Below are 21,896 nucleotides of genomic sequence, written 5' to 3'. Positions count from 1 at the left end.
TTTTTTTCTTGCTTCTGGGAGCATCTATGTCATTTACGGAGGGGAGGCACATGGGAAGGAGGTGTACCATTTACTTAACAGATACCCCAGTGGGGGAAAAACGACATTTTATTCAGATGAGGCACTTTCAATGTGTGTGTGTGTGCACGCGCACACGCACGTGTGCATGGGGAATCGTGGAGGTGGTGCAGGATAATAAATACTATGAGGGTGAAGGAACATTCCCCTGAGCTGGCAGGAGGGTGTGGCAGCAATGTACAGAGCCTAAGAGTAGAGTCCAGGGATAAAGAGGTGGGTTCAAGGCTGGCTTGGAGGCTGAGGAGTCCCCCTCAGCATAAGAAGCCAAAGAAATTGGAGGAGCGAGGGGGTGGGCCCACAAGCATGGGCATCTGGTTCTTGTGGGTGATCTTGATCTGGAAGGGAAGGGGGCATGTTCAGAGGCAGGACCTGGTTCCCTTGGGACTGGAGCAGTAGAGATTTGAGGGAAAATATGTGGGGTGAGGGGGAGTTGCCAGGGTCCTAGAGAGGCCACGGCAGGAAGGCCAGGGGCTAAGAAATCACGATTTGGGAGGAATGGTGCACAGGGGAACCTGAGACACTGGGATGGAGTAAGGAAGCTGTGGAATGGAGGTTTAGGACCCAGGAAGCCTGAGGGCTCAGTTTTGGGCAGGTGTAAGCAGTACTCACTGTACAGGGTGTCTGCATCCAAGGCTCTCCGTCGATTTGCATGGGGAGGGTTTTTGTGGTGCTGTGGGAGGCCAAGGCAGATAGGTGGAAATTCCTTACCAACTGAATACCAAAACTCTATTTCTTAGCTTGGTTTTGAGACCCTTTGTTACCGAGGAAGATCTCCTAGTACAGCTCCTCCCCACCATCCCCATGACCCTTCTGCTCTCCTGGCCCTACTACTTCCCTCAGAGCCCCTGGCCAGAGTTTTCCTTACTGGAAGGTGATTTCAGAGCACTTGGCCAGCCGATGTCCAGCATTCTTGAGCTTGGTATAAATCTGGCCCATCTCAATTGCACCCTCCAGCCCGACTACTTCCAGCCGCTTGTCACTTAGGTCTGGGGGTGGGAAGTAAGGAGATAGGTTTTGCAGGAGTGGGGTGCCTCCAAAGGGAGCCACACCTTCCCCTTGGTCCTGCCCACTCAGCTCCCAAGGCTGCTTACCTGGTACACAGGTTTTCAGGATATCCGGGTCAGTGATGACTTTAGCTGCAGCGCCTAAGGCCTGGTTGATCCCATGGGTATCTCCATGAGGTCTCTTGGTATCACCCCAGAGGTTGGAACCACCATGCATGCTAGGGATGTTCAGCACTGCGATGCCTTCTAGGGACAGGTTGCTCAGATCCAGTGGTTTCCCACAGATCTGAGAAGAGCAGAGCACAAAGCCTCACCTCCTGGCATAACCATGGATGCGACCCCTCCCTCCACCAGAGGACAGACTGGGAAGGCCAGGAGTTGGGGGTTTGCAAAGTATGGCAGGAAATAGGGACCAGTGTGTTGAGAACCTGGGAAATTGGGATTGGAGAGCTGGGAGGTCAAAGTATAGGTTCAAGGATAGGGGAAGTTCCTGTGGGCACCTGTGGAGGGAGAGACCAAGACAGAAGAAAGTGAAAGGCATGTAGGGCTGGGTCTCATCACACCCACCTCGACTGTCAAAGACTCCTCCAGCTTTTTGCACGTTGAGAAGATGGATTCGGAAGTGGCGAATTCGAAGTACCATAGCTTGTTCTTCATTCTGCGTCAGCCCCAACACAAGGCCCAAGAGGGAGGGGACAAGTTACACAGTGCTGGCAGAGAAGGGCTAAGTGACAGGGAAGGACATCAACCTCCTGACTCCGATCCTTTAGGGAAGAGGGTGGCTTTGGTTGAGGGGCTTCTCAGAGATGCCACTGCCCGTCTACGTGCTCTGAGTCAAACTGGGCCACAACCTGGTCCCTGCCACTGTGTAATTCCACCCCCACCCCCCCTTTCCCTCACCTGCTGTTGAATTTCTCAGGATATTTCTCTCGCATGATGTGGAATCGGTGAGCAATAGAGGCATCCTGGGGAGTTCAGGGCATGTAGGATCAGAGGCCTGCCTCCTCTCTCAGCACAGAATACTCTCTCTTTAACTCCCCCATTTGGCAGCAGTATGTCCCATGTTCTTTTCTTGCAACTCACGCCACTGTACCCCACCCCCCTTTTCCTTGCGTCACAGCTCCCTTAACCTCTACCTCCTCTTTCTAACCAGCTCTAGCTTCTTGCTGCTTAACCCATACTTCCTCCCTAGCCCCCATATCCCACTTCACTCACCACACCGATGGAGAAGTAGTTATTGATGATTTGAAAGGGGACTGGGTCACTCTTTTCTTCAGTTTGTTGAGGTATCACCTCCACGGACCATCGATCCATATGTACCACCTTACTCATCTCTAAATCCTTGAGGATCTTCCCCAAATTTTGTCCCTCATATCCTAAGGATGGGGGAGAAGACAGGTTAGAACTGAGCCATGGGTCTCAGAGGGCCCTCTTCTCAGCTCCCAGCCCCATGAAGTCCCAAAGATCCTCTGCCTTGCTTCTGTAGACCTTCCAAGCCCTAGCCAGTGGAAGGGCAGGGTGTGGGATGCCTGGGTGGCTCAGTTGGTTAAGCGTCTGCCTTTGGTTCAGGTCATGATCCCAGGGTCCTGGGATCAAGTCCCACATCAGGCTCCCTGCTCAGTGGGGAGCCTGCTTCCTCCTCTTCCTGCCTCTCCCCCTGCTTGTGCTCTTTCTCTATCTGACAAATAAATAATAAATAAATCTTTAAAAAAAGGAAGGAAGGAAGGAAGGAAGGAAGGAAGGAAGGAAGGAAGGAAGGAAGGAAGGAAGCTTGGTCCTAGCTCCCACGGACCAATCTCTCTCTCTCTTTTAAAATGTAAGCTCTATGTCCAATGTGGGGCTCAAACTCATGACCCTGAGACCAAGAGTCATATGCTCTACTGACTGAACCAGCCAGGCTCCCCTCCCATGGAGCAGTCTTAAGGTCAGCCCCTGCTGACCCTTTTCTCCAAACTGTCATAGAGAGTGGAAGTTTCCAGTGTGTATGCATCTAACAATAACACCAAAATTCATCTGAAAGATTAGAGGAAACAGCCAGGAAAATACAAAATGCTGAAAAAGACGAGTGATGAATAAGGATTCTCCCTCTCTCTCACACACTCTTTCCCTAATCTACCAGAGAGAACACAGTATCAAGCAGTGGTATCAAAACCCTGTGGCACTGGCACAGCAAGTAGAATAAAAAGTTCAGTAGTGAGGAACAGAGTACCTATGAATAGCCTCTAGTATATATGGGAATTTAGTATATGATAGCATTTAAAGACATGGGAAAAAGATTATTCAATGAAGGTGCTGGATGGAGAAGTCACTCTTTATACCAAAATAAATTCAAGATGGGTCAGAGAATTTAAATGCAAAAAAAAAAAAAAAAAAAAGAATTAGAGCTAGCAGAAAACAGGGGTGCATGTTTTTAAAGTCTTTGAGTGGAAAAGGCTGTTCTAGAGCATAATACACAACTGGGAGCCAAAAAAGGAAAAGACTGATAAATACAATTATATTAAAATTCAAAACTTCCAGGGGCACCTGGGTACCTTAGTTGGTTGAGTGTCTGACTCTTGGTTTTGGCTAGGGTCATGATCTCAGGGTTGTGGGGTCAAGCCCCACATCAAGCTCCATGCTCAGTGGGGAGTCTGATTGGGATTCTCTCTCTCCCTCTCCTTCTGCCCCTCCCCCCTTTCTCTTTCTCAAATAAATAAATAAATCTTTAAAATTTAATACTTCTATATGGTTAAATAAATAAATGCACCTAAGAAATGTACAAACTGGGAAAAAATATCTGCAGCACATATAACAGATTAACTTCCCCAACATTCAAAAAATGCTTATAAATCACTAAATCCAAAAAGTCAATAGAAAATGGGCAAATAATACAAATAAGCCAATCACAGAAGAAGAAATACAAATGACCAATACGCAGATTAAAGACGCTCAGTACTGGGGATGCCTGGGTGTCTCAGTCGGTTAAGTGTCCAACTCTTGGTTTTGGCTCAGGTCATGATCTCAGGGTCCTGGGATCGAGTCCCGCATCAGGCTCCCTGCTCAGTGGGGAGTCTGCTTCTCCCTCTCCCTCTGACCCTTCCCCTTTCCCTGCTTGTGCTCTCTCTCTCAAATAAATAAAATCTTTAAAAAAAAGATGCTCAGTATCACTAACAATTAAAAAATTATAAATTAAAACAATTAGTTAACTTTTTGTTGCCTATTGTCTTGACAAAGTATAAAGAGATTGGGAAAACTAAGTGTTATTGAGATTATGAATAAACCAGCACTCTCATGTGCTGTTTAGTTGGAGCATAAATTGGTATTTCATTTTTGGAAGGCAATTTGGCAATTTTTATCACAACTTATTAAATTTTTTCGAAACAATACTTTGATGCAGCAATTCCACTTTTAGGAATTTCTCCTTCAGAAATGGATGCTTGTGTGAACAGAGATGTGTGTACAAGGATGTTTGCTGAGGTACTCTCTAAAGCAGCAAAAAACTGGAAACAATCTAAATGCCCTTCAGCCAGGGAAGGTTATATAAATTATGGCAAATCCAGGCCAAGAAATAATGTACAGCTATTGAATATAAAAGGTAATCTATATGTACTAACATGGAAAGATCTCCGAGACATATTATTCAATGAAAAAAGAAGTCCCAGAACAATCTCTGCAGTATGTTTCCATTTATGTTTGTTTAAAAGTTGTGTGTGGGGCACCTGGGTGGCTCAGGTGGTTAAGCATCTGCCTTTGGCTTGGGTTGTGATCCCGGAGTCCTGGAATTGAGCCCTGCATCGGACTCCTGCTCATCTGGGAGTCTGTTTCTCTTCCCTTCCCCTGGCTCCTATGCATTCTCTCTCTTCCTCCCTCTCTCGCTCACTCTCTCTCTCAAGTAAATAAATAAAAATAAATAAATAAAAGTTTTGTGTGTATGTGTGTGTACATATAAAAAGAGGAAAATGGATGCAAATAGGACACAGTGGTTACCTCTGGGGAAGGACATGGAACTTGGTGGGGAGTAGGGGGAGGAGACCTATACGTGAACACTTATACATTTTAGTTTGTGAAGTCTTTTACAGTGAAAATGTACTGATATATTATTTGCTTAACTTTTATTTATTTTTTATTTGTATAACTTTTATTTATTTTTAAAAAGATTTTATTTATTTGACAGAGAGAGAGAGAGCGCACAAGCAGGGGGAGCAGCAGAGGGAGAGAGAGAAGCAGACTTCCCGTTGAGCAGGGAGGCTGATGTGGGGCTTGATCCCAGGACCCTGGGATCATGACCTGACCCAATGGCAGATGCTTAACTGACTGAGCCACCCAGGCGTCCCTTTTTATTTGTATAACTTTTAAGAAGAAAATAACTAGCCAAATGTAAATTGTTCGTACTCTTTGAGCGAGCAATTCTAGAAATACCTCCTAGAGAAATTCTCACATCTGTGTGCAGAGATAGACATGCAAGGTGTTCACTGTAGCATGGTTGGTAATAAAAAACTGGCCACTACCTAAATGTCTATCAATAGGAGACTGGTTAAATAAAGTATGACATATTCACACAATGGAATGCTATTCAGAAATAAAAAGAGTGAGGTAAATCTGACTGCATTGAAAATAACGATAACCAAGATGAACTGTTTAGTTTTTAAAAAAGAAGATAAACATCAATAGAATGACCTCATTGTTTAAGTACAAATTATTATTTGTCTAGAAAGAAAAACATGGAGGAATAGATTCCAAAACTTTAGGTAGTAGATTACAGGGAACTTTTTTGGCATGTATATCTGAAATGTTTGAATTATTTTTTACCACAAGCATGTATTATTTTTGTAATCAGGAAAAAAAAGATTAAAAAAAGTAAGTCTCCACTTCCTCACATTCCACTGATGGTTTAACCCACTATAATTTGCCTTTCACCATGCCACCCTGCTGAAACTTCTGGCAAAGATTGCCAATAATTCCTGCCAAAACCAACAGTATATCTTTAGTTCGCACCTTAACTCTTGAAACTCCTGATCTGGCCTCTAAAATACCATTCTCTAAGTTACAGACCCTCTCTGACTGTTCCTTCTTAGTGTCTGTGGTAGGCAGAATAATGGCCCCTAAAGATGTCTGCAGTCTTTTTTCTTTTTCTTTTTTTTTAAAGATTTATTTATATCAGAGAGAGGGAGCATGCATGCACCTTTGCCTTCAAGTAGGGGGAAGGGGCAGAGGGAGAGGGGAAGCAGACTCCCCAGCCTGAAAGAGGAGCCCAGCCTGAGATCGTCCCACCTGGAGATCATGACCTGAGCCGAAACCAAGAGTCAGACGCTTAACCGATAGAACCACCCAGTGCCCCTGTGTCTTATTTTTTTTTTTAAGATTTTATTTTTAAGTAATTGCTACACTCAATGTGGGACTCAAAACTACAACCCTGAGGGGCGACTGGGTGGCTCAGTTGTTAAGTGTCCGCCTTCAGCTCAGGTCATGATCCCAGGGTCTTGGGAACGAGCCATCTATCAGGCTCCCTGCTCGGCGGGAAGCCTGCTTCTCCCTCTCCCACTCCCCCTGCTTGTTTTCCTTCTCTCGCTTCTCTCTCTCTCTCTGTCAAATAAATAAATAAATAAAATCTTAAAAAAACAAAACAAAACAAAACCCTACAACTCCGAGATCAAGAGTTGTGCGCTCTACTGACTGAGCCAGCCAGGTGCCCCAAAGATGTCCACATTCTTATCTCCAGAGTCTGTGAATATGTTGCTTTACATGGCAAAGGAGACTTCGCTAATGGGATTAAATTAAGGATTTTTTTTTTCTTAAATAGTAAGCTCGACACCCAAATGGGGCTTGAACTCATGACCTGGAGATCAATCTCTACTGACTGAGCCAGCCAGCTGCCCCTAAATTAAGGATTTTTAAATGAGGGAGATTACCCTGGATTATCTGGGCAGGCCCAATATAATCACAGGTGTCCTTATTTATAAGTGAAAGACGAAGGTAAGAAATAAGAGTCATGGAAGGGGATGTGACAATGAAAACAGAGGTTGGAGTGATAACACTGAGGGTTGAAAGCGGAGCCATGAGCCCAGGAATGCAGGCAGTTTCTAGAAACTGGAAAACGCAAGGCAAAGAATTCTCTCCTGGAGCCTCTAGAAAAAACACAGCCCTGCTAACACCTTGATTCTAGCGCAGTGGGACCTATTTTGGACTTCTGACCTCCAGAACTATAAGATGATAAATTTGTGTCATTTTAAGCCACTATTTATGGTGATTTCTTATAGTGACAATAGTACACGAACACAGACTTCCTTAATAATGCATTTTCCTCCGCTCAACTGTTAAATAGGGTGTTTTACTAGGATATTGCAACCTTGTCCATCTTCTCTTTTTACCTCTTTCCCTGGGTAACCCACCTACTCTCAGGATGTCAATTACCTCCTAGGAGCAGATGACTCTCAAACATGTATCTTCCTAATAATACCTATTTGTAGCTAATCACCACACACTTCCATCTGGGTGCTCCACTGACACCTCAGCTTAACATGTCCAAAATGGAATCCATCTTCCTTAAACCCCTCCTGTATGCTCTACCTTAGAAGGCGTCCCATATGCTCAGTCCACAAACCAGAAAATGTCCTAGACTTGTCTTCACCTCCTCCTCCACCAGCCATTAGTTACCAAGTATTGTGGTTTCTGCCTCATAAACTGCCCTGCCGTTGCCCTTGCTTTGGTGTTCAGTGTTTTTTGACCAGACTGTTGTAATACAGGTAATTTCTTTTTTTTTTTTTTAAGATTTTATTTATTTGACAGAGAGAGAGAGACAGCCAACGAGAGAGGGAACACACGCAGGGGGAGTGGGAGAGGAAGAAGCAGGCTTCCCGCGGAGGAGCCTGATGTGGGGCTCGATCCCAGAATGCCAGGATCACGCCCTGAGCCAAAGGCAGACTGAGCCACCCAGGTGCCCCTACAGGTAATTTCTTATCCTGTCTCCTTCTTCCAATCTATCCTCCACAGAGCTCCCATTGTGGTTCTCCTTTCATCTCCTCTTCTTCAAATCTTATGATTTTTTTCAATAGCAACACAAATTTAGTGTTGCATTTATACCATTATTTATCATTATTTCATGATTTAGGTTGAACTGGCAGAAACTGCTTTCAGAGTCTCATTTGCAGAATGCACAGTGAAATACATAATTTCAAAGTGCCTAATATTTTAAGTAAACACAAAGTTAGATGTGGAAGATTTAAAAACTGGCCAGGGGCACCTGGGTGGCTCAGTCCTTTAAGCATCCGAATCTTGATTTCAGCTCCGGTCATGATCTCAGGGTCATGGCATCAGAGCCCTGAGGCAGGCTCCCTGCTTAGCAGGGAGTCTGCATCTCTCCCTCTCTCTCCCTCTCCTTCTGTCCCTCCCCCTGCTTGCCCTCTCTCAAATAAATAAATCTAAAAAAAAAAAACTGGTAAAAAAATTTGGTCCTATGTTTATATATAAGATTTGTTTTTTTAAAGGAGATTTTATTTATTTGAGAGAGAGAATGAGTGAGAGAGAGAGCATGAGCAGTGGGAAGGGGCAGAGGGAGAAGGAGAGGGAGAAGCAGGCTCCCCGCTGAGCAGGGAGCCTGACTCAGGGCTTGATCCCAGGACCCTGGGATCATGACCTCAGCCTAAGGCAGATGCTTAACCGACTGAGCCACCCAGGTGCCCCTAAATACCATATTTAGATTATAATATGTACTCACAGATATTTCTACATTTTGGAGTAATATATACACAACAATTTTTATTACATATATATAGAAAACACAATTTGTATATAGTATATATAAACAGGCATATATATACCTATTTTTAATTTGAGTTACATTTTTCATGAGTTCAAGAGTTCCCCATGATTCAGGGTTTGCACGTTCAAATGCCTCAGTGGCTAGAAAGGTGAAGTGAATGAGTGAATAGCGAGGAGCTGAGAAGATTGTGGTGAACTGAAGAATATATGACCCACTTCTCAGAAATAAGCAAGATTTAAAAAATTTAAAACACTGCAAGGCAACAATGTAAAACAATACAGATCATTTCTGTGGGCAGTCTGCTTTCAATCTCTGGCAGGATAAAAAAACTCAGCACAGCATTCATGACCCTCCATAATCTGGACCTGGTTCAACTCAGTCCTTCCTCTCCCCATTCCCCACCCTGCACTGCATGTCCCAGTCATAATGAATGACTCACACTCCCTGATGCACATACTACTATGCCGTTTGGTGGCTCCTCTGGCCTTACACAACTTCTACCTAGAATGCCTTTCACTCTCCTTGGCACCCCTATTCCATAACTTCTGCAAGATCTCAGAGCTGGACTCTGAGTCCAACAGCCTCAAACGAAGACACCTCAAACTCAACCTGCCCCACCCTTACCTCTTTATCTACCAGTACCATCCCTTGAACTCTTTCTGTTTGAAGGGACCCTAGAAAGAGTCTAGAAATCAGACTATTGCAATTGACTTGGGAAGAAATGATTATAAATGAATGAATGACCCCTGATTAACTGGCTGAGTGGTTGAACAAATCATGTCCGAGCTCCCTGCTAGCTCCATCACTGAACATCTGGTTTAGCTCTTATACAACCTTTCTTATTCCCACACTGTCCTCCGTATTCCTTGATTCTCTGAGCCCTAAGAATTGGTTGGGAGAAACAGAAGGATATCTTTAGGTATACAGGGAAGAGGACTGTCACCCTGACCCTTCTAGATTCAGACAGTGGTCTTTGCTTCATCCCAAGCTTTCTTCCTTGGGGACAACCCACTTTGGTAACCACCCATCCATGCCTCTCTTCCCCACCCCTCTTCATACAACAATGCCTAGACATCTTCTCTATGTGCCTTTCCCTTCCTACCCGACTCTCCCTATGTCCCAGGAAAACAATTTCTAACCACTTACCTCCTCCCCATCTTAGGCAACGAGCCAGATCATTTCCAGTGCCCAGGGGCAACACAGCAACAGGAGGCACAACAGGCAAGTTGGCTTTGTCTAGGGAGGCAGGTCAGGGGATGGATGGAGGGAGTTAGCTTTAGGACGCCAATGCCCCAGTGCCCTTCCCAGAGCCTCTCCCAGTACTGACCTATGGTCTCTAGAATCCAGCCTACTGTGCCATCTCCACCACACACCAAAATCCGGCAACCGGGAACATCCCTGAAGAATCTGAGCCTGTGATAAAAGGGAAGAGAGAAGATGAGGAAGGACAATAGGATTGTGTCTACCAACTCTTGGACAGGCAGATTACGTCTTATCTCTCATTCCTTATGACCCCCTTTCCCTTCGTCACAAGACTTGTTTCTGTTAAGGTCAGAGAAAAAGTACAATGGGGAAAGTTACATCCACTCCTCAGTGGTTAGGGAGAAACTGGTATCTTTATGTTTTGAGAGCAGAACAAAGATGAACCAGAGAACTCAGGGGTATGGGGATTTTACTAGTGACCCTAGTAAAAGCAGCATTTTGAATTCTGCTCCCTTGGGGTCCCCTGGCCCTGTCCTCCCAACATGTATTATTTTCTGCTCTCCCCCAACACACACAGGCAGACCCATACAAACACTGTGATACAGCCCCTAACCTGTACTCACCCTGGCTCAGGACCATCCTTTAGGAGGTTGAATACCTGTCGAGGATTTAGTAGATACTGGAATTTCCAAAGCACTCTGTATTAGGGGAAAAGGAGAGTTTATGGTAGGGGATGGACAATCTGTACTCCACCCTCTTGCTGTCCTCCTCAAGGTATGTCCCCTCCATACACACAGATTCTCAACCTCATCGGTCCTCCTTCTCCATCTTAGAAGACCCAGTATATCTCTTCTCACCTCTCCCCCTGCTTCCCGCCACTCTTAGGATTGACAAAGACCAGAAGTGGGTGGGTGTTATAAACAGGGTCAATCTGCATTTTGGAAAAAAAACAAGGATAAGGAAAATGGGATTTTTTTCAAAGACAGTGGCAGAAGGCTGGCCTGCCCCAAGGTGCTTTCCCCCTCCCCAACCACAGTGGGGCTTCTGGCAAATAGGCGCCATCCCCCACTTTTCCCACTTCATTCCCTCCTCTGAGGGCTCCAGTCAAGAAAAACCCACCCCCTTCATGTACCCGCAGAGCCTCAAAGGTGCTCAAATTTAAGTCATCCACGGTCTTCTGGCTTGTTTTGCTAATTTTACGCTCCTGTCCAGAGGCCTAGAAAGGGAGGGAAGCAAAGGGAAGGAAAACTGGATTGTATGTGAATCCCTAAACAGATAAGGGCCTGATTGAGTCCTAAAATTATAGGCTCTCTGCTATAAATGGCATGGTGTGTGTGTGTGTGTGTGTGTGTGTGTGTGTGTGTGTGTGTGTGTTTAAATCAGGGAAGCACTCCTCCTGTCCTCTCCTAGCCACTGCCCAAGGGTCTCACCAGGACACTGGGATAGATGGAAGATGGAGGCAGGATATGATCCCGGAGCAGCCCACAGTCACATTCATGACCCATGGCTTGTAGGCAGTCATCATGAATCTGAAAGACAAGGTGGGCATACAGACATCATGGAGGAGAACTCCTCACCTCTCAACCCTGAGGGTCTAGTACTGGAAAGAGAGCCCTTAGGAGCAAGGGCAACTGTGGCTGTGAGGGAGATGCAGTCGGGGAGACCAGTGCAGAGGGCAGTTTAGGGGCGAGATCCGAGGCAGAGGCTGGTGAGCTCCCAAACTGACCTCTAGGTGGCACCACACACAATGCAGTCCAACGAGACTGTGGTAAATGCGGATCTTCTTCTGACAGCGGTCGCAGCGGCCGGACTCACAGCCTCCTCTCACCCACACATGCGATTGGATCTTGGGGAGAAAGGCAATCCCTTGTCTGAAAGGGTCTCAGTAGGGACTAGGGGAAGGGCTGAGGGCAGCAACGGGCCAAAGGCCAGGGCCGGGATGTGGGTGGTTTGGGGCGGACGTGGGATCACTCACACCGATGTCCTTCCGAGACTTGGCGTACGTGCTGACCTCACAAGGCAAGGCCTTCATGGCACACTGGTCGTGAACGACGTACTTACAGACTGGCGAGAAGAAGAGGGTCAGAGACTCAGTTACAGCCCCTCCCCCTATTTCCTCTTAACCTGGGTGTGAGGCAGGATCATTCACTTAAGACATACAAGCCCTTGCTGTGAGAGTGTGGTAGAGAATTAAAGTTTGAGGTGGGGGCTCACCTCCGAGACCTGTGCCTTTTGCTCACTCTTCCCCGTGAAAGAGCAATTGCTACCAAATGCCTACCCCCACTCCTTCTAAGTGCCAGGAACTCAGCTGGAAGATGCAAAGGAGGCCTAGATTTAACAATAGCAATAACAATAATAATAGCAGCTAATTTTTATTGCAGACTTAATAGTATGTACACGCACCATGTGAGTACTTTTCCTGAATCCACTTATTTAATGCTCACAGTTACCTCATTTTCGGTCGAGAAAAACCTCATTTATTTTTATTTTTTATTTATTTTTATTTATTTTTGAAAACTCGTTTTATATTGAGGCTTAAAGAAGTCATGTGGCAATGTCACGCACCTGAAACTAACGTAACACCATGGGTCAACTAGACTGCAAGAAAGAAAGAAAGGAAGAGAAAGTTGTGTGGCTTTCCCACCTAACTAGTCAATGGCAGAGCCCAGGATTCGAACCCAGATCTTTCGAAGGTCAAAGCAGCATGTTCCCGCCGATAGCTGGGCTGCCCTTCTGCCCCTACACTCCCAGGCCCCATCACTCACGGTTACAGCTCAGCCCCTGTTTGCCAAGACCAATGCTCGACTCGCACAGATTGCAGTAGACCGGTCGGGGGAACCTCTTGGGTCTCCACAGGTGCTGCCCATTGTCCTTCAGAGTCTGGGAGGACACAGCAGATGCTAGGGAGGGCCTAAGCCCTTACAGCGCCAGCCTCTGGCACACACAACCCCAGGCAACTATCTTATCCCATCTCCACAAGTCTCTCCTACTCACCATCTCCAGACCCAGCAGCACTAGCAGCGGCACGGTGGTCGCCCCAGCCCGGAGCCACTCAGCGAGGGAGACAGAGCCACTGCCATCATAGTCAATCTCTTTCATCATCTCCTGGAGAATCTGAGCAGGGAATGGAGGGGACTTTTGGTCTGAGAGGCCCCTCAGATCGGACACCTCTGCCCCCTAGGACACCGAGCCCAGCCATCCTTGCCAAGGGAACCGGCTGCCTGTCAGAAACGGGATAGGGTAGATGCAGGACTCACCAGGGAGAAGGCCAAAGGAGGGCCACGAAGGAAAAAACTGCCTTACCGGCCTCAGCTCAGACACATCCCAGTCCAGGTATTCAGCCACTCGCATCATCTGTATGATGATTCTGTCCACTTCCTGGGGGCCAAGAGGTAAGAGCCACAGCCATATCCCACCTCACTACCACCATTCAAACTCTTCTCTAGAAATCAGGGTTCCTGGGTTCCACCCCGAGAGCCACCTCTCATTCTCAGGTGTCGCTGCCAAGTAAATGAGTGTCTATGTGCGTTGGTATGTGTGCAAGGCAGCCCCCAATCCATGTCTCTAGCCTCCTCTCTTTGGAGCCAAGAGCTGGGGACCCACTCCCAAATTTAGTCCTGGAGGACTTGGCTTCTCCCTCTAGCCTCCTCTGCTTCTTTAGATCCTGGAAGAGTTGGGACAGGAGGATACAGACAAATGGACACATACTCCCTTGGCCAGCATACAGGTCCCCCAACTCACTGAGCTGTCCAGGATCCCATTTCTGTCCGTGTCGTACAGCTTGAAGGTGACTGTAGGGTGTTTTAGGGGGGGCCAGGGTCAGTTTGTGAGGGATACCCCCCAAATTCATAACAGAATACAGGGGAAATAAAGAGATGGGAGACATCTTTTAGATGAAGAGCCAGAGGCTGGTGCTGGGACTGAGAGAGGAGACAATAAGGGAGGGGAGACAGGCCTGGATTCCACCCTTTGTGACTCTAATAGGGGAGACAGAATACACCTCCCACAACCCAAGAAAAACCCAGGCCACCCACATGAAAATGTACAGGACATGGGAACTGGGGTGACTATGGTGAATGGCAATAGGTATAAAGAGTGTAGGGGAACAGAGGCAATGGGCCCATTCTCTGGCCCCACCTTTGTCTGGCCCTGTCAGCCTTTAGGAATCCTGAAAAAATGAGGGAAGGAAGGCTGGGGAATACCCCCTCCCCTCCCCTCTCCTCTCTTCCCCTCTCCCAGTCCAGGATGGAACTCACATTCTAGCTTGTCTTCTGGCCGGCCACCCTCCAGAAGGGAAAAGTAGCAGGAGACATCACTGAGATACACCACATCTGGTTACAGAAACGACAGCAGATCTGAGGTTGTCTCCATAGCAGATCTGAGAGTCATAGTGTCTCCACTATGGCTGTTCTCTTTTCCTTTGTTCCAACTCTTCCCTTTAATTTTCCTCCCTCTAGCTCCTAGACCAGCATGGCCATCCTCCACCTCTCTTCCCCAACCCTGCCTCCATCATGTGACTCAATTCAACTCTCACCCCAAAACCCATACTACTTTGACTTTTCTTCTGGAAGTCCAGCCCAGTCCCACCTTCATGACCATACCATTTTTCACAGTGTCTTCAAAGTGACCCATCTTGAAGGACTGAAACAGTGCCAGGCTTAGGTGATTGGGAACGTTATCTGCTTCCAGATAGATTTTCAAAAATTGCTGGAATCCCTCGTACCCAATGGCCTATGATGAGAGCAAGCATTACCCTAGGGAGTGTGCAGGATGGGAGGTGGGGACTGAAGAATTAGGAGTAGAAGGACAGAGAGAACAAGTGTAGAGCTAAGAAGCATCCAAAGCAGGCTATGGTTTCTTCTCAAGGCTGAGTCCTCAATTAGAATTTCTTTCTTTGTCCTATAGCAATAGCTGCGGTAACAATGGACACGGGGGTATCTAGAGGGAGAACAGAAAGGGGTGGGCCCAGAATAATCCCTGGAAGTTGGGGATCCCAGTGGAGTAGCAAAATCAAAGATGGGAAGAGTTAGTCAAGGAGAGGATCTCCGAGCTGCCACTCACATCTCCTTGGAGATATTCAGCCATTTCACCATCCTCAAAGAGCTTTAGGACATCGCTGACCTTGTTGGTGGAGTCTAGGGTGTGAAGAGTATGAAGGAAGAACATTAGTCTGGTTTGGCTCTCCCTGCCCTCTGCTGGAGTCCTACCCAGACATCCAACAGGAAAAAAGATTCAAGTGAGATGAAGAAAGAAGAAATGCCAGGAAGAAACACAGACATGCAGAGAGAAATATCGAGAGAATAACATTTCAGATGCTCCAGAGTGGTACCTCGGTTCACATCTCTTCTCTGAGACTTGGAACAGGCAGTCGAGGTTCATTCAGAGAAGGTGGGTGGAAAGCCGAGACCACAGCCATCTCCCCATCTCCCTCTCCTCCCTCTCCCAGCCATAGGCATATCTCAGGAACCAACTGGCTTAAGGCCACTGGGGAACCCAGGGGCAGGGGGATGAGGAGCAGGGGTTCTCTGGGGGTAATTTCTACCAAACTTCAGGATGGATAGGAAGACTTACATTCCATGTACTTTTGCAGCTGGGCAAAATCATTGGGGCTTATTAGGCCCCTCTCCTTGGCCATCTTTCTTTTTTTCTTAAGGAAGACCACAAAGGCAGCTCGATAGTACTCACGTCTGCACCTCTGCTTCCAACGGTAGGTCTGGAGGGAGATGAGACAATTATGTAGCGGGAAGAGCCAGCTGTCTGCCTCTTTGCTTCTGTCTACTCCGTTGATTCTCCACTCCCATTATTATTTTGTTCTTTCCTCTGAGTCCCTCCCAAGTCTCTTCCTTTCCCCCTATACCTCTCCCCTATGTCTGTCTCTCCTTAACCGAGTCTGTCCTCTGTCTCTGTTTCTCTGACTCATGTCTGACTCTCTCCCCTCCATTTCTGGATCCTTCTCCATCTCTCTGATTTCTTCCCCAATCTGTTTCGATCCATTTCTGACTCTCCCCTCCTCACTCCCCCCACCATCCCTCTCCTCCACCCCTCACCCCCTCCTCCTCCCTTCCCACCCGGTTTTACCAGTCTTTAAGTGTCTCCGTGGGTGTGTCCCTCGCCTGTTTCTACCTTTTCTCCCTCCACCCCCAGTCTCTGCAGTCTCTCCCGAGCCCGCGCTCTCTCCCATCTCGGATCCCGCAGTCCTGGCCCTTCGGCCCTTCGGGTGGTTCTCACTGCGGTTGAGGCACGCCTCCCCGGCCACGACCCCATCTTGCTCCGCCTCCAGCCTCGGTCCCCACTCCCGCTCAGCCACCCACTTCCCGAACCACCCACGCCCCTCAACGACCTCTAGCGCGCTTCTGACGCGCGACACAGAACCAGCTCTGGCCAGGTCCCCAGCCGCGGGCCCCGCCTCGCCTGCGCCCTTCAGAGCTCCACTGGGGAAGGGCGGGGACCCAGGCGCGCAAGATTGGGAGGAGGTAGGGGAAGAAGGCTCAGAGCATCTGCCTGGCTTCGCAGTTGTAGGAGGGTTGAGCTGAGTGCAGGAGTCTCAGATGCGGGGTTTTCCTTGCACCCCGCTAGGTTAGCAGGGTTCAGGGAGTCCTGACTTGCAGCTATGGGACCCAGGGACCGAGGAGGAGCCATCACGTGGATCTCGGTGCCTCCTGGCCCTGGGGCCACGCCGCAGAGGGCAACTTGACTCGAAGAAGATTCAATAACAGCAATAGCAGTAATATCTTATGTTAGTATAGTACAGAGCGTTTAGGAGTCCAAAAAACTAGAGTTGGTCATATCTGGGTTCCGTTCTTAGCTCTTATACCGCTGTGTGACTGGGACAAATTACATCTGCAAAATGGGAAGAATGATACCTATCTGCCACAGTTATGAAGATTAAGTCAAATAACATGTGAAAAGTACCCAGTATGACACCTGCATATAGAAGGCCTACAAGAAACGGTAGCTATTATTGTACCAACAATCACAATTAAATCATATGAGAGAAGAAATTCCTGGTAGAGCCATTCTTCACACGAAGAAACTGGAGTTCAAAGAGGTTGGGACTTCCCAAGGCAGGTGATAAGTGGAGGAGTCAAAGCTCTACCCCAAGAACCACGTGATGGGGTCCCTGCCTGCCTCTGTCCTCCTCTTGGTGCACTCTCTCCTCCACACACTGCCTTCTAATCTCACTGCCCTTTCTGTTCCTCAAGCCAAGTTCTCCCCTGCTCAGGGCCATGACACTTACTGTTCTGCCTAGAACGCCCTTCCCCACTCTTGATAGAGCTGCTTTCTTCCCTCAGCTGAAGCGTTAGCTCCTTCAAGACCTTCCCTGATCCTTCCCTCCTAAAGTAGCCCAGCACCCTCCTTCATTTCCTTCATAGACTTATTGCCAGTGGAAATTACCTTGCTAATTTCTTTGCTGCTTTGTTTACTGTTTGTCTTCTCCTACCAAAATGTAAGTTCCAAGAACAAGAACTTGTCAGTATTGTTCACCACTATATCCCCAATACCTAAAACAGTGCCCAGCGTCTTTTAGGGGCTCCATATTGTTTGTACAAATCGTTGTGCAAAGTTAGGGAGCACAGGTTGGAAGATATTAGTCCAAATATGGTTAAATAGGGTGCCATGGTATCCATCCTGACAGGGGAATAGGAAACAGTTTGGAACACGTATCGGAGGTGCTAAACAGATATTTGTTGAATGAATGAATTTTGCTAAAAAGCACTTACTGTGGCACTCTTTCTGGGGCTTCTGCCTCCTCTTTGCCCACTTATTTAGGGTTTATTGGGTAAGGCTCAAGGAGGCAGTTAGGGCCTACAAGAATTTCCTTTCTGATGGTGCAAGAATCTTCCCTGCTGCCTCTGCCCTTGGGACACCTCTGCTGTCCATGTCTATATAGTATACCATTCCTCTTCTGGGGGCTCTCTGGGAACACTAAGAAGGGGATCCTGGGACACTGATATTCTGGAGAAAGGACTCCACCCATCTGGCTCTTTTCAATTACTATAATCCAACTTCTACTGACACCAGATCTAATGAATACATAATAGTCTTAGGGCTAATTGGGCCTGTATGGTTTAATTAGCCTCTCTGATTACCCCTGGGGATTCTTAGATGGCTCCAAGGTTCTAGGAAAGGAAATCTGAAAGTGACAAGGAGAGAGCAAAGGAGGGATGATGAACAGGAGAGAGGACACATCTCTCTTTTCACAACAACCCCTCCTGGCCCACCAGATCTTGCATGTAATTTATAGTAGAGATTAAGAGAATGGACTTTTGAATTAGACAGGCATGGATTAGAATCCTAACTCTTGGGTGAGTTATTTCATCTTCCTGAACCCGCTTCCTCATTGGTAAAATGGATACCTAGAGAAATCAGTCACAGCATGAAGATTAAGTAAGATAATACATGCAATATACTTAGCAATTGTAAGGCACAGAGGAAGCAGTTGTATGGCACAGAGGAAGAACTCAGTAAATGTTAGCTGTTGTTGTTGTTATGCGAGGGTGGTACATAGAGAAACACATCTGGAGATTAGGAAAAATGGTGCCAGAAAGGCATCAGTTCTAGGGACTCCCAACAGCAGTGAAGCCCAGTCATACATTTTCCCCCCTTGTGTCATCTCAGGCACAGACATGTAGTTTTGGGATACTGAACTTTGCCTTTGGGAGGGTAAGGAGGTGGTTAGAAACTAGACTGTCAAGGTCCAAGGACACTGCTGGGCTGAGACCTTGGACATAAGGGCTCCTGGGATCTTTTCAGTTGTCCTCCTGACTTCTCTCACCAAAAGTTTGGCTGCGTCTTGCTGAAAGGCGATGAACTATAGGATCCTGCACCCTAACGAACTGTAGCAAGTCCAATTTTGTCCTCCCTGCTCCATCCCAGCCCTGAGGCTATAACCTGGGCTAGTCTAGGCGAATGCCAGGGTTGGGAGGGTGGGGTCTGCTGCCCGCCTGCCAGCTATCTGTGACTCATTCTTCCTTTCCCTCCTCTGGCTACCCTGCCCGCCTCTACCAACTTGGGGTGAGAAAGTAAGAAGTTGACTTGGAGGCAGAAAATCCTAGAACATCCTCAGAGCTGAGAGGTACCAACTCTCACATGTTACAGAGGAGGAAACTGAGGCTCAGACACAATCTCAGGGTCATACCCAGACTCTAGACATCCTGTCCTTAGTCCATTCTATTAAATCATAGTGCCTCTGTTTTCTAGATCTTATTTTAAATAGTAAATATGAAAATTGCTGGTAACCAAGAGATAAATATGATTTCCAAGGCCAGTGCAAGCATTTAAAGTTTCCTTTTTCACTTCAACATCCATCACTCCCATTTAAGTCAATATAAATTTACCATTAGTCAAGAATCAGCTATGCCCCCAGAACATTCAGGCTGACCCAGTAAGAAACCCAAGAGGCAAGCCCAGGCCTGATTACCTGGACTTCTGAATCCCTTAACCACACCAGGGCCTGCATCCTCCTCCTCTTTCCCAGGACAGGGGTGTGTGTGGGGGGTGTCTATTCTTTCCTGTCCATCCCTGCTGCTGGTCAGTGGCCCCAGGGGACAGGGACGGAATCGTTTGCCTTGAAGTGTCAGAATTCCCTAAGCCTCCACAAACACTGCAGATGGTAATGCTGCCGGAGCAAGGGGTGGGGTGTGTGTGTCGCTGTGTGGTATAGGAGGAAGTTACGATGTTGGCATGGTTGGGGGATGTGGGCTCATACGTTCTGAGGCTGCCGAGATGCCCAGTAGTAGTCACATTTCTTCCTCGGTAAAGCTCATTTCCCCTATTTAGAGGTGAAAAGTGGGATTCAGCCCCAGGTAGTTTCAGAAACTTCCCGGTGACAGGTGTGGAAAGGGTAGGGGTGGGAAGCTGGGGACCAGGAGGCCAAACAAGAACCCTCCAGCACCCGTGCCGCGCTGTGGAGGTTCCCAAACGGACTTCGCTTGACTCGGGCCCCTAGGAGCCGAGCTTCACCATCCCTCCGCGAGACAGAGGGGATGGAGAGGAAGGTCTGCGGGAGACGCTGCCTACCGAGTTCCGGCCCCGCTCTCCCGCTGCCCCCCGCGTCCTGGCGCACACCCTTCTAGCTACCCGCTCCAGCTGTGGGCTTCCTCCTTCGCCGCCCAGCAGCCCTACCCCAGCCCGGCGGCGGCCCCTCCCGCGGCCCCCGCCCCCTCCTGCCCGGGGTGGGAGGGCGGCAGGCGCGGGGGGCTCGCGGGGTTTCTACCTTGCCTGCGGAGGGCGCGCGGTGGGAGCTGAAGCGCCGGCGCGGGAGCTGGAGCCCGACCGGGGCTGGAGGGGACGGAGCAGGCAGGCGCGGCCGCCGGGAGGCCGCCCCGTTCCTGACGACACAGCTGCCCGCCCCCCGCCTCGGCCGGCCCGCCGGCGCCCAATGCCCGCGCCCCCGACTCCGGGAACGCCAGTCTGGAGAGGCCCCCTGTTTCCAGGTCACCAAGCCTGAGCCCCCCACCTCCCCGGTATCTCCGGGGCTCTGGTCTGCGCCACTTTCTCCACATCCTGCGTTTCTCCTCTTCTCCCCGCCTCGGGACAGCTCGATTTCTATCCATCTTCCCTTCTTTCTAATCATTCACAGCCTCTCCCCTCTTCCCAGCCCTGGGAGGTCAAGATAGAGGGCGGGGCCGCTGATGGCACAGCTTGGCAGGCGCCCACCCAGGCAACGTCTGACCTTCTCCTCGTTGCTGCCATCCAGGGACTTCCCTTCCCAACTCCTTTCCATCCATCATTGAGCGAATTCATACTCAGAAGTTTCCACGGCAGCAAGCCCAGAGTCCCAGAGTCTACATCCTGAGATACAAATGCCTCCCTCCTCCCACGGGCTCCACAGTGCTTAACACTATTTGAGGCCCACCTTTGCATCTAGGTTTCTCACCTCCCTAAAACCCAAACCTCAGATGGCTCAGACTTGTTTTCCCCAACGTAAGTACACCTCCTTCTCTCAAGATCCAGGGCCTTCCCTTAATTCTGGGGTTGTTCAGGTGCAAAGAGCGCTCTGGTCTGCGTCTACTCTTTCTCCATGCCCTAACCCTCCCACTTTACCTGCTGGCCTTGGCACGTGCTATAAAAGGCCCTGGCCAAAAGTAGGAGCGAGAGAAGATCCTTTCAGGTCCTCCTGTCTGGAATCTGTTCTGAAGTTGTTAAGGCTCTTGGGGCAGCATAGATGACGGTGAGGCTGGCAGGGAGTACAAGGGAGATAGACAGAGGCCTAGGACTTACTGGTAGGAACTGGGGACCCAGGCATCCTGCTCCCTGGCCCCGCCCCAACCCAGGCTAACCCCCTCCTACCCCTCATTGAAATAGGGCACAGTAACAGGGCTTGAGTTCCCGGAATCTTCCCTCTTACACCTGGTGGTAGAAGAGAGCAGGAGGGGAGAGCTCTGACTGGAAGGGTGAACTGTGTGATGTGTGTGTGTGTGTGCGCGCGCGCGCGCGCACACACACATACACACATGCACACACACGCACACAGTATATGCATACTTCTGGTGGGGGTTGGAGAGAAGGAATGAATACATGAGGCCCTCTAGTGGAAACAGAGGGATCTAAGCAGTCCTTGAATGTTTCCCCACAGGCTTGTTGGAAAAACTCCATTTTTATCAGAAATGTAGCTGCTGAGTAATAGGGCTTGGAAGTATTGTTGCACCTGAACTGGAGATCTGAGGGAGGCTGGGGATGGAGAAGGTCTGTCTCTCTACTCCTGTCTCCCAGTCTTAAAAAGACAATGGCCCTGGGGCGCCTGGGTGCCTCAGTCGGTTAAGCGACTCCTTTTGGCTCAGGTCAAGATCCCAGGACAGGGATGGAGCCCCACATTGGGCTACCTGCTCAGAGGGGGGCCTGCTTCTCCCTCTCCCTCTGCCACTCCCCCT

General features: G+C 48.5%; 1 protein-coding gene across 6 annotated transcripts; it reads right to left on the bottom strand.

Annotated features, from left to right (window-relative positions):
- Positions 1–74: 74 nt before the first annotated feature.
- Positions 75–21,447, bottom strand: DGKA (diacylglycerol kinase alpha). 6 transcript variants are annotated; one of them, XM_019796140.2, is made up of 25 exons: positions 21,316–21,447; positions 21,070–21,202; positions 15,595–15,736; positions 15,085–15,158; positions 14,625–14,754; positions 14,280–14,354; positions 13,765–13,814; positions 13,327–13,401; positions 13,018–13,137; positions 12,789–12,903; positions 11,999–12,087; positions 11,750–11,869; positions 11,454–11,552; positions 11,156–11,239; positions 10,881–10,954; positions 10,647–10,721; positions 10,148–10,233; positions 9,967–10,056; positions 2,298–2,458; positions 1,983–2,047; positions 1,650–1,740; positions 1,170–1,368; positions 944–1,064; positions 688–748; positions 75–413 (listed from the first exon to the last, which is right to left on the bottom strand). In XM_019796140.2, the coding sequence occupies exons 3-25, from the start codon at positions 15,656–15,658 to the stop codon at positions 330–332; spliced, it is 2,202 nt and encodes a 733-aa protein (XP_019651699.1). In that variant the 5' UTR covers positions 15,659–15,736; positions 21,070–21,202; positions 21,316–21,447; the 3' UTR covers positions 75–329. The 6 variants fall into 6 exon arrangements, with proteins under 6 accessions (XP_019651699.1, XP_002916100.1, XP_034499347.1 ...); XM_002916054.4 differs by having other exon boundaries at positions 21,070–21,235; positions 21,316–21,401; XM_034643456.1 differs by lacking the exon at positions 21,316–21,447 and having other exon boundaries at positions 21,070–21,270.
- Positions 21,448–21,896: the final 449 nt, after the last annotated feature.

Source organism: Ailuropoda melanoleuca, chromosome 15, assembly GCF_002007445.2.
Source record: "Ailuropoda melanoleuca isolate Jingjing chromosome 15, ASM200744v2, whole genome shotgun sequence".
Taxonomy (NCBI): domain Eukaryota; kingdom Metazoa; phylum Chordata; class Mammalia; order Carnivora; family Ursidae; genus Ailuropoda; species Ailuropoda melanoleuca.
Note: the sequence above shows the minus strand (reverse complement) of the source record. Positions and strands in the feature narration are given on the sequence as shown.

What these genes read in the sequence shown, in the direction of transcription:
- DGKA (XM_019796140.2), bottom strand. Translation starts at nt 15,658, where the DNA reads ATGGCCAAGGAGAGGGGCCTAATAAGCCCCAATGATTTTGCCCAGCTG. An exon ending in GCTGCAAAAGTACATGGAAT is followed by an intron (nt 15,159 to 15,594) that starts GTAAGTCTTCCT and finishes TTCACACCCTAG; the next exon opens with ACTCCACCAACAAGGTCAGC. An exon ending in CTGGATTCTAGAGACCATAG is followed by an intron (nt 10,057 to 10,147) that starts GTCAGTACTGGG and finishes CTGCCTCCCTAG; the next exon opens with ACAAAGCCAACTTGCCTGTT.